This window comes from Lepidochelys kempii, chromosome 11 (assembly GCF_965140265.1).
Source record: "Lepidochelys kempii isolate rLepKem1 chromosome 11, rLepKem1.hap2, whole genome shotgun sequence".
In the NCBI taxonomy this organism is placed as follows: Eukaryota; Metazoa; Chordata; order Testudines; family Cheloniidae; genus Lepidochelys; species Lepidochelys kempii.
Genome location: NC_133266.1, coordinates 23,368,612 through 23,381,052, shown reverse-complemented (window position 1 = coordinate 23,381,052; position 12,441 = coordinate 23,368,612). Strand labels below are relative to the sequence as shown.

General features: G+C 36.6%; 1 protein-coding gene across 7 annotated transcripts in view; it reads left to right on the top strand.

Annotated features, from left to right (window-relative positions):
• The window catches only part of GTDC1 (glycosyltransferase like domain containing 1), a 290,540-nt gene extending 278,645 nt beyond the window's left edge, over window positions 1-11,895 (top strand). For 6 of the 7 annotated variants that reach the window (XM_073305405.1, XM_073305406.1, XM_073305410.1 and 3 more), the window contains 3 exons: window positions 1,217-1,287; window positions 1,979-2,070; window positions 10,334-11,895. In XM_073305405.1, coding sequence (XP_073161506.1) covers window positions 1,217-1,287; window positions 1,979-2,070; window positions 10,334-10,417 — 247 coding nt within the window. In that variant the 3' untranslated portion in view covers window positions 10,418-11,895. Of the gene's footprint in view, window positions 1-1,216; window positions 1,288-1,978; window positions 2,071-2,464; window positions 2,495-10,333 lie in introns of all 7 variants that reach the window. The other variant, XM_073305408.1, reaches the window with a different exon arrangement.
• Window positions 11,896-12,441: the final 546 nt, after the last annotated feature.

Genomic DNA, 12,441 nt, shown 5'->3' with positions numbered 1-12,441 from the left:
TGTTTAAAGTTTATTATGACAAAATTAGCTCTTAATACCTTGCTAAGTATTTGAGAGAAAATGTGTATCTTGGTCCTTCTAAGGTTAAGGACAGATTTAAAACAAAACTTTCTTTCTTCCCCCCAAAAAACTTAGCAGGACAAAAGGAAACAATTCTTTCTGAACCAGGTTAGGCGAATGTAATAAAATAAAAACAAAATGCACAGAAACACATTCAAATGCATTTGTTTTGTCATTATAAATTTGAAAAAGTGATTGTTGACAAGACCAGGAAATAAGCTGAAGTTAAAAATAAAGTCCTCCTTTGGTCAGCATGTTGGATAAATTCAAAGACTCTCATAAAATAAACATATTTTAAAAAGTGCTTTGAATTTCACTGAGTAATTTCTGGCCAACAGAAATTACAGTTGTATCTTCAAAGTTTATTATATGTCAGATCAGTGATCATTATGCAGAAGGAATAAGTTAAATACTCAGTACTTTAACCTGTTCAGTTACCAAAATGCAAATATAAACATGATAATTTCTCTTTAGATTTGCTATTTGATAACTTTCTGACATTCTTCTGCAATTATAAAATATTTAGGTTTGATATTATGGAAGGTTATGTAAATTATTCCTCAAGAAAACAACAGTATAAACCACTAAATGCTTTGGCAAAAGGTTCTTGACAGTATTTATTAAAATAATACAAATTTTGTGTCCTGAATCACATGATCTGAAGCATGTGTATAGAATTAAGATGTCCCAACATCTTGGCACTTTTCTTAGACAATGTTTAAGTGTAACGTTTGAATTCCTATAGTTTAAGAACAAAACACTTTATGTCAGGTAATTGTTATTGCATGAATATCCTTGTTTTTCTGCAGCATTATTAAGAAAAGCTGTCCATACTTCACCATGTTGTTACATGTGTCTGTCTGCTGATTATAAAATGTGTTAAACAGTATTTAAAAAACAAAAAAATGCAGAGCCGCGCTTTGATTTATTCAGTGAACAAAACATATGCTCGCTGTTCTGTTCTATGTAATTCATATGATCAATAAAATTATCTTTAAAAAGAGCAACTTTGGCAGTTAGAAGGATTATACTGCTGAACAGGGAAAATGATTTACTTCTGCTTTATGCAGTCAACTTCAATGCTGTTGAACCAAAAGGTGTTTTTTGGCTCACTGATGTATTGTTAATGTATTTGTTTATTATTTTTAATCTTTAGGATAGAAGCTGTATATTGTGGTTGCTATCCACTATGTCCTAACGCTTTGGTGTATCCAGAAATATTTCCAGGTAGCTGCTTTAATGCACATTCTTTTTGTTGAAATTTAATACATGATTCATGTAAAGTTTGAGAATAAACTTAAGCAAAAGCAATTGTTTATTTGGCAAACCAACATGTTAGTGTTAAGGAAAATTTTATGTGTTTTAATACATTAGACTAAGTTTATATTTACCATCTGTTCTTTCAAGATAACACAAAAGCAAGTTTTGAAATAGCATTCTTCATTGTTAGCATACACAACCCATAATGATACATTTTTATAAAAAGGTCAGTGCTGCTGCAATGGCTTGCAGATTTTTTTAATGATATACAGAGAGAAAAATAGAGGCCTGAAAATCACACCAAATTATTTAAACAATTTAATACTTAATAATATGCAACTGTGGTACAGGATACACACTAATATAGTACCAGTTCTTTGAAAAAATCTCATCACTAAATGTATCACATATGCATTGTGTTACATTAGAATAATGTATTTTAATCACCCAAAGGAGATGTCTAAACAGCACAACTACACAGTCTTATTTAGCATTAAACATCCTTGTGAGCTGAGGTAACCTTATAAAATCATGCTTAAATAATGTAAAACACGAGGCGGCACAGAGCAATATGCATTTTTAATTACTAAAGTGACTAATATCGAGTGTGTGCTTTGAGGTTTTTGTTTCATTAAAAATGTATCTGTTTTTCCTGCAGCTGAATATCTGTATTCTACACCTGAACAGCTTTTTAAAAAGCTTCAGAATTTCTGCAAGAGACCAGATATTGTAAGGAAACATCTCTATAAGGTAGGTGTTCAGAATAGTTTTACAGGATATAACGCCATATTGAAGTACAAAGAAAAAAACTTAAAAAAACAACAACATTTAATTAACATACTAATGTTTAAAGGAAACATGCTAGGGAGGGATATTAGTTGTTACACTAACAAGGATTAATTAAACTAGATGCCAGTTGTATTAACCTAGGCCTTATGAAATACATACACTTAATGCATGCTACATGCTTTTTAAAAAATTTATTGTTTTCTAAAATGACTGTCCTTTACATTTGGACCCAAGAGGCTTATAAAAATGAACCTGGATTAATGTAACTCATTAGTTTAAAAGGAAAGTAAAAGAAAGATCCTACAATTATATTAATGAGGATAAACCTACCTTACTATCATAATTTAATCTGCAGTCTTCAAGAAGTCAAGGTGAATGACATCAGGTAAGTTCCTTTTGCCCCTCTTGGAATTATTTTGGCAATTATTGTGAATATTTAACTCTTTGTACTAAAAGTTTAAACGAAGTAAAAGTTAACTCTTAATGTGCATATAATTTCTTATATGAAGAATTGAGAAGAAAGTTTACTGAAAGCATCATTTACTAATATTTATCCTACCATTATTCTTTACAATTATTTCTTTAAAGAAATAAAAGTTTAAATTGTTGGAATGACCAATAAAATTCTGATCCATTAGTCTATGCTAAACTTGCTTTCAGTTTTTTAATATGCATTTGTATGCCACGGTAGTAATTAAACTTTTCTTTAGTTACGTGTTTGTAGATCATGTACTGATTTTTACATTATTTCACTAATAACCTATTATCACATGGTGATGTTTTCATAACATAGCTATTATTTTTACATGTGCTAATGTGAAAATTTACAACATTGAGTGCTAAATTAGGGTTCTTAGAAGCTTCAAGTGCCCCGGGGACCGGCGCAAGGCACATTGCCTGAGCATAATAAAGGCATAACACGTAGCATTTTAAAAAGCATCTAGGTCAGTTAGGAGCCTGAGACCTATTGAAAGTCAATGGGACTTAGGCTCTTAAGTCACATAAGCACTTTTAAAAGTTTCCCCAACATCTTTAGAGGTCTGGAGGAGCATGGATAGAGGTGGCCCTTATGATACCTGTTCAACAAGGTTAGAAAGTGCTCTCCTTTTCTCTGTAGCCACCCCAGCATGGAGGTAGTAGACCTGCCAAGTAAACCTCTCCTAACCTGGGTCACTAATACTACTAGCAGCCCTCATCCCCCGTATTCCCATGCTCCTTCCACTGTGAACCAGAAAATGCCTGGCCTCTCAACGCAGTCATCACCTACCCCCTCCCTCCTTTAGCACACCCGTGCAGGAGGAGGTATAATTTAGTCCTGAATGTACGTTTGACTTATTTTGTGACCTAAAAATAGACATTTACATAATGATACATCAAAAGAAGATGTTGTTTCTGCAGGAAACAGTTAAACTTCAAGTAAAAAAGGAGAGAACCAAAAATGCAATTTAACACCCAATTTCAAGCTCATTATCTTTCATTGTCTATTAACTTGGCAATGGTTCAGAAGGTAGCTCATAATAGTTTAAAATGCTGACTGAACACTTCCAGTATTCAGCATTACTTCTTGAGTCAGTACTATACATGGAGACTTCAAAGAGAAAACAGTCCTTAAACGTTTACCTTGACATTTCCCAATTTTTTGCGTTCAGTTAGCAGTTTTCTTTCACATGGATCTACCTTATGCGTATGGATTCCTAGCTCCTGCATGAAGGGAATGCTAGGATGCTGAAAACAGAAATAGTGGCAGAACCAACATTGATACTAAAAGGGTATGATATCAAAGTATTGCACAGAGTGGGATGTGTACACAGCCCCATAAGCAAAATGCTTCATTTGCGTCCAGTGCCTCCTTTTGAAAAAACACTCCTTGGTGAATGAGTTATAAGTAAAGTGCCACCACAGAAATGGAGCAGTTTATCACATCACTTCAAGTTGCAGATTATTAACCTGCAACTGAGTGTTTGCATGTTTTAAGCATTTGTAGTAGTTTTTGAAACAAGTAGCACTGGAAAGACTGGGAAAAAATCATTTTAGAATTACAAAAGTAGAGCTTGATCCAAAGCCTGTGACAGTCAGTAAAAAGATTCCCTTTGACTTTAATGGGCTTTGGATCAGGCTCTGAGAATGTGAATAAAGTTCTTCCCTTTTGCACATTGACCCAAATATACAAGAATTGTTTATTTTGCAAATAAACTACCATTAAAAGGTTCTGAAAGAATGTCCACTTAGAAATGTGTTGTAAATTAAATACTTCTTAAGACACTTTAAACTAGCAGTAAACAATACCTCAGCAGTGAACTCATCTGGGGCATACACATGCTTATTTACAGATATTAGTTGCTTTACATTTAGGAGTCCATATACAGAATGTAGAGTAGGGATACAGGAAAAGTGGGAAAAGAGATCTGATATGGCAACTTGCTCCTTTTTTCTTCTTTCATAGCCTTTTCTGGCATGCTCCATTACTAGAAGTTCAAACTACAGCTGTCTGTTCCTACAAAGAGACATAAAAACTCTATAAAAGCAAAAAGAATATTTTTCCTTTACATTTTAGACATTCTGTCTCATAAGTCTTGAAATAGAAATAAGCCTTTGCTTACATTTTCTGCTCATTTTTGTTGCCATTGTATTATTAAGAGTATTGAAAGTAGTCAAATACATTGCTGCATTATTCTGTCCATTTTATGCAGTGCTTGTGCCAACTTATAAAGTTAGAGGCAAAGGAAGATAGATGATACATGTTACAAAAAAGGCAATCAACTTAAAAAATTTAGGACACCAAAGGCTGTGTTCTGAATAAGTCTTGGGTGCACTGTGAAGTATAAAGTGAAGCCAAGTACCTCTGAACGCCCAAGCAAAGCTGATATCTACCAGAACACAAGGCCTGGAGTGTCACTATTTGTGTTAATGGAAGTTCAAACAAGTAGTCTCCCTCCCCTCCTCCCCCCTGCCCTCCAATCCCATGAAAGCGAACAAGCTAGCACAATAGACTGTAACAGTTAACTGTATATTACATAAATACATATTTATAGTATTTTAAAAACATACATAAGTAGTGTAAATACCTAATAAGGACTTTTCATGGTACACACTGTTTACCCTTTATACTTTAATGGCATTGAAAGCTCATTTCAACTTGAATGCTCCATCCCACAATTGATTAACAGATGAAGAGGGGATAGCTATCACACAGAATCATTTGTTAGCAATTATTTGCTCTGCTCTAGTTTTATTTAGCTAAAAGTTGGTCTTTGTTTTTTTTTGTATTCTAAGCCAGTACACTCTCAGTCAGAACTAAACAAATAACAATGGCACATCAGCTCCCAATGCCAGCTTAATGAGCTAGGCTTTCTATCAACTTCAGCTCATACAGGCAAATTCATTCATATATCAGTTTAATTGAGAGCTGAATTTGGCCAGTTTTCTGATATTACTATTATTATTTCTGTAACACCACAAGAGTACATTACATGTATATGAAAAGATACATTACCTGATTTGTATCTCATTTACACCAGTTTAAATCAGGAGTACCTCCACTGAAGTCAGTGACATTACACTGGTGTGAAACAAGTTTAAGTAAGTAATATCCCAGTCAGGCCTACTTCCCCTGCCCTGAGTAATTTACAGTCTAAGGGCTCAATCATGCTATTTAGTATAACTAATCGGAAAAAATTCTGATGAATCATTTTTAGTCAGGATTTGCCAATTAATTGAAAATTAACTGGTTTTTGGAAATGGTTTGATTTTGACAAACTTCTGATGGACCACAGAACCTCAAAGCTTGGGAGCTTGCACTTGCAGGGTTTCCAGGCTCCCAATTCCCTTTCAACCTCTCATGCAAGCTACCAAGAATACAGGGCTTCCTGGGCTTCCAGGCCCATCGGCTCTGGCAGCCCGCTAGCCTGGCTGATAAGGAGCTAGAGACACTGCAAGCCCTGGAAGCTGCTGAATAGAAACTGGCATGACATGATTCTTGTCAGTTTTACTGCTGCCCAGTGGTGACACTGGTCGGCCTCTTGTTAACTTGACACTAAGAGTCTGTTCAGTTTTAATACTGCTATTCAGTGATGGGCAGCAGTTAAACTGGCAAGAATCATATCAGCAGCTGCCAGGGCTTCCAGGGTCCCTACCTGGGCTGCAGCCTGCTAGGCAGACAGCCAGGGATCCTTATGAGCATATATTGTTTCTAGAATGAAATATTCAATGATTTCAGTTCTATGAAAATTTCGGAGGTTTTTTTCTCTTTGTCCCAATTCAAGGCAGAAAAAATTATGGAAATCTCAAAACCTTTCCTGGGTTGGGAAAACCATTTCCCATCCAGCTCTCCTAATTAGGCATAACTAGGTTTTGCAGGCTGAGCGGGCTTAGAGGGAGTGCCAGGAGGCATTCTGAGTTCCTTGGTGCACAAAAACCAGTCACACACCTGCACTGAGTGCAACATATACCTGCCCTCACCACTGCACAGCTGGCTAATTTCATTGCTATGAGCATGGTGTGGGCTGTTCCTGCTCTTTTTGGGGTGTCATGCATCCAAGAATAATAGCACAGGAGAGCAGAGACTTGCGGTTCTATGCAGCTCTTATATAGGTCATGCAAGAGCATGGGGAAGCTTTACTCCTGAATCATTCCTCCCCTCCCCCAGGAAAAAATAAATTGCTCGCCCACATAAAGGTGAAGGGGAAACTGTCCCGTTATGAACATAGGGACTTCAATATTGGACCAGATCTATGGTCCATCTAGTCCAGTATCCTGTCTTCAAAGCATCCAGCACTGGAGGCCTGAGAAGGTCTAAGAACCCTGCCACAGGCAGATGTGGAATAATCTACACGTGACATTCCCACCCAAGGTGTCATACTAATCTCTAGTAGTTAGAGATTTGCTTAAACCCTGGAGCATGAGGTTTTATGTCCCTTCCCAAAACTGTAATTTACTATTATAATTCTGGATATTACTGTTATCTGAATAATCATCCAATCGCTCTTGACTCTTGCTACATCCTATGGTGATGAGTTCCACAGTATAAGGATACGTTGAGTAAAAAAGTATTTTCTTTTATTAGTTTTGAATTTTCCCACCTCTCAATTAAATTGAATGTCCTCTCGTTTTTGTGTTGTGAGACAGGGACAATAAACGCTCCCAATCTCACTTCTCTATGCCATTCATTATATATATATATATACACATCATGTCCACTCTTATTTGTCTCCTTTCTAAGGTAAATAATGCCAATCTTTTCAATCCTTTTTGAAATGGGATGACCAGTACTACACACAGTATTCCAGATGAGACCATATTATCAGTTAATATAATGGCATTACAACATGTTCTGTATTATTTTCCATACCATTCTTCATGCATCCAAATATCTTGTTTACTTGTTTGACCATAGCTGAAGATTCAGAGGTCTTTAATGAGCTGTCTGCAGTGTTCACCACATCCTTTTTCCTGAGCTGATAAAGTTAATTTAGAACCCTGTGAGGTGTATGTGTAGTTCAAATAATTCTATCTCGTGCACTACTTTGCATTTTGCAATAATGAACTTCATCTACCATCATGTTGTCCATTCACCTAGCCTGGTTAAATCCCTCTGTCGTTCCTCATAGTCTTCTAATTAATTTTGTGTCATCTGCAAATTTTGCTACCTCACTACTCACCACCTTCATAAGATTAATAAAGAAATAATAAGTGCTAACTAACATCAGACCTAATATGGAACTTTGAGAAAACCCAGTGTTATCCTTTGCTGTGACAAAAATTGACCATTTGTCTCGTGTCTCTTAGCCATTTTTTGATCCATGACCACACTTTGCCTCTGACCCCATGATGACTTAGTTTTTTTAGTAACTTTTTGTGAGCAGCTTGTCAAAGTCTAAGTAAATTACAGCTACTTGGTTCTCCTTTTTCCATTACTTTAATGTCACATTCAAAGAATTCTAATAGATTGGTGAGAGATGATTTGTCTTTAGTTTCTCAGTTACTTAGATGTTCCATTGTGTTCCTTGTTAGAAATATACAAACAAGCAGGGGAAGGAGAGTGACACAGTCATGTCATTTGGATTGTTTAGGATAGACAGGCTACTTTTTGATTCCAGGTGGTTTTATTTATTATCTGTGATATTGTTATTCTGATTTAAAAGTATTTCATGTTGTAACAATAGCAGGGAACAGATGATGCATCAGCCTGCACCCTAAAATTGATTATTGAAACGTTAAAATTAATGAGGAAAGAATTACAGGCCATGCTGGTTTGTGCACTGGAAGATGTCTGGTGTACTTCGCAGATGGCTTAAGGCAGTTAGCCTCATGCCTCAAAATGCATCCAAGTCACAGACCCACTATCTGAGCACTTGTTTCCAAAGGCATTTGATGTATTTGAATGTTGAGTTCCAAAGGTAATTACTGCATTGGTCAAGTTTCTCCTCCTAGATTCTTCTCGACCTAATTGTTACTTTAAAAAAAGAGGACAAGGTGGTTTACAGGGTTTGAACTGAGCCAGTTCAAAGTGGTTTAGTGAACTGTTTTTTTCTTGAATGTTTGTATAATGTTCTTCCAATGTCAGCTTTCCTATTAAATAAACTCTAGTTCTTATAGTTGCAAAGATAATCTTAAAAATGTTAATGGAGCATAAACTGATGCAGCGCTGTCTACCTGAATCTGCAGATATCCTGAAGTAGTAGCTCTGAGAATAGGGTGAACTGGCCCTCTTAATTGGAATGAAATGTTAACTCTGAAGTCTAATGATGACAGTTTAAATGGCAATTTTAATTATTTAATTGCTGATAAAATCATACAAGAAAAAAGAGAGTACACTGTGTTATGGAAAATTACTCTTCTGCTAGTGAAATCTTGTTTTCATGCCTCCAGCGGGGGGAGTTTGTTTTGTGGGTGGAGCTTGGAAGTGTACCAATTCTTCCTGTACCCCCTCCCCCTCCAACTCAGCTATTGGTGGTTTAGAAACTTTTGGTTGACTCATATTCCACTCCTTCGCATAACAACCAGTGAGGGCCTTTGCAGTTTTATATAATACAAACAAACAAAACCACACACATATTCAGTGGTGTAATGGTACTGGCTTATCAGAACACCATAAAATCTAAACACACTTCCACTGATGTACACACAATGGAGAAGGACATTATAATTTATTTGTATCCTACAGCAGGTTGTTATGAAATAAAGGCCAAAAAATCAGGACTAGTCTGGTAAAATCAGGACTAGTATCCACATTACAGCTACTCAATCCTGTCAATTTTACTTCAAAAAATATTTAAATTGAGTTCAGGGCATGTGAAAAATGATCGATTAAAAATGCTGGAGACTGAAGTCTTCCATCCACAGAACTGATAGTAATACAGCACACCGTAAACGTCCATATAATGCCCCCGCCATAGTCTTCCCTGTCTAAAGGTGGGAGAGATAGTTTGGTCTTCCTGCCCATTCAGTCCTTGGCAGCATCTCTGCTGAGACTGCCAACCACACTTACAGTTGTTTGTTGGCATGAATACTTGTCTAATAGCAAATAAACTGAGGCTGCCAAATAATTTCCTGTAGATCATTTAAAAAAAAAATCAGTAACTGAGTCACTACTGACCTGGATCAGATTTGAACCAGTGGCTGAGGCGAAGAGCAGGCATCATATCCCTTCCTTAGTCTTCTGAACTTTCCAGCCCCTTTCACATTATTTAATAGAAAGTGAGTGTTAAAAATAAGCATATTTGTAAACCAAGTTGTGCTAAACCTCATGATTGCACCATTCTTAAACCAAACTGCACAGTTCCTAATTTTGGTAGAGTGATGCTTCACCTGTGACTGTCCCTTTAAAAGTGAAATTTGTTTCTGGGGAGAGGAAATGAAATCATCACTTAAGCATCTTCTGGTTTTGTTCTGATTTAAAAATTTCTCGGTCAGACATGACGCCCCCGAAGCGCAGCAACGTGCTGATATCAGGTGAGGTCTTTGCAGCAAACAGCACTTGTTTACAAAAATGATCCATCCTGGGATTGGGAGTCTAATACTTTGATCCAATCAGAGGGCAGGATTTTCTGACCCTGGTTTACAGTAGTATTTATGCTATCTGCACTACTTCCGAATCTACCTCCGAAGAAATGAAATAATGCTATGTTAATCAAGCATTCATGTTGTTTTGTTCACACTAAGGACAGCTTTTTTGTGTTTTAGCAGCTCATGTTCCTTCATTTGAATCCTTTTCTTTTTCTCATAGGGTGAGATGGATCAGTTTTCTTGGGCAGCACTACGTGGTAAATTCAGGTCTCTGCTCACAACAGAATCTAGGGAAGATTTGTGACAGATGGGGCTAAGTCACAAACTTGCAGCCTAAGGCAGAATCTGTAGAACTTTCCAGAGTGTGCCCATATTTACCTGATCAGAGAGAAAAGAAAATCTGCAGAGGAAGCTGAGCCTGGCTGCTTGTCATAGCTGACACAGAGCCATCTGCCACAAACCTGTGGCGGCTTCAGATCTCCAATCCCTGCCACCACCCCAACTCAAATTAAATACAGATTCCTAGAGACGTTATGATGGTTACACATGTCCTCGGCATCACATGCAGGAGACGGTTCAAAAAAAATATGTGGCCTGTTGTATAACCGCACTCATGTATCCCATATGTGGTGCCACATTGAATTTCCGGTTGAATCTGTTTTTATCCTTTGTACTGGATGACATGGTGCCTGAATTCTTTCTTTTTGCCGACATGATGGCAGCCAAACTGCAGCTTCAAACACTCACACTTGGCTGAGTTTCTACCTAGGTTGCCAGGTTATCATTGGAGCCTTATTGTGTCCTCAAAGGGCCACAGGGCCTGAAAGGAGGATCAGAGTGCTACTGGACTAATTGGGCAGCCATCTACAAATTGTTTGTAGGCAAAGCACTTTTCTTTTTGCAAATTAATGACTCTCTGGCACAGGGTTTTTAAGTGAAGGTATTAATAAGGGGTCTGGCAGGTATTCCCATGATTCACAGTTACATTTGCATTTAATTAATCTTAAAGAAAGCTGCAAGATAAACAGCTGTAATTCAAACTAGCATGGGAAATATGCTACATGGTGCCATCTATCCGATAAAATGAAAGCTGAGACACTTGTTTTATTTCTCTCAAGGATGGAGAACAAACAGATAACTGTCAAAATACTTCCAATAAAAACCAATAGTTTTTATGTAACTGCAGTTCATCAAAAATCTTTGCATTCAGTTACAAATATAATCTTTTAAAGATAAATCACTTATGATTCTAAGCATTAAGCTGCTATGTTTGCTGATGTGAAATGTTTTGAAGATTTAGATTGTACAATAAATTTTTAATAAAGTGCTCACTGCAATTTTTAATTAACATATCTCATTCATGTATAAGTGTGTACATCCATCTGTATGCTTATCACTGTGCATGTCCTTGTGACAGAATCAATGAATACAATTGTGTCTTTATCTGATGAATTTAGAATCTGTTTTGCAAATGATAATAAAATGTTATAACAACTCCAAGATTTTCAACTGTATTCTGGGAAGAAGCAAGAGGTAAACAGGAATTCTCGGTAATTCATTATGGTTAAAACTCTGCTAACACTGCCATCTCTTAATTGACAAATAAGCTTTAACTTCCCTCGTTTGGGGCAAGATAGCTACTCTTCCCCCACCTCCAAAAAAGCCTCTATCACCTGAATACTAATTGAGTTTTCTTCTTTAGGTTTGCCAGTGTTTCCCCCAGTTCCACAGTACACCCCAGTTCCTGCCATTCAGAGAGGAATGCACTGAGTAATATGTTTCCTTCTTAAACATTCTCTGTTATCCATACTTGTGAACTATGAACTTACAACTCGGAAGTGGTAGTTAATCTATTTTGTTATACCATCAAGCAGTGTAGTGGTCTCAGATTTTACAGTGTGAGAGATACTGTATGCATACCAGTATTCCATGTATGCTTTTTGTTGATCAGGGAAATTATTACATGACATTCTGATTGGTCACTTGTAAACATTGTGATGTTTTACTGATACCGAAGAAATGTAATTTTACAATAAGCATCTGTGCATGTATGTTTGCTTCTCCCTATTGGTACATACACTAAAATGACTGCAAACTTCAGCTTTAAACCTACCGTTAGACATTTAATGCAACAGTTAAAGCTGTCATTTCATCCTGACAGTCAGTCTAGTTGTTGCTGCACTAATACTGTAATAATGCTACTTTGCACTTGTATAGTACTTTTCATCTGAGTATCTCTGCAAATATTAAATGTCACAACATCCATGTGGAGGCAAATAAGTATTTTTTAGATGGAGAAATTGAGGCATGATGTGGTTAAATTGCTTA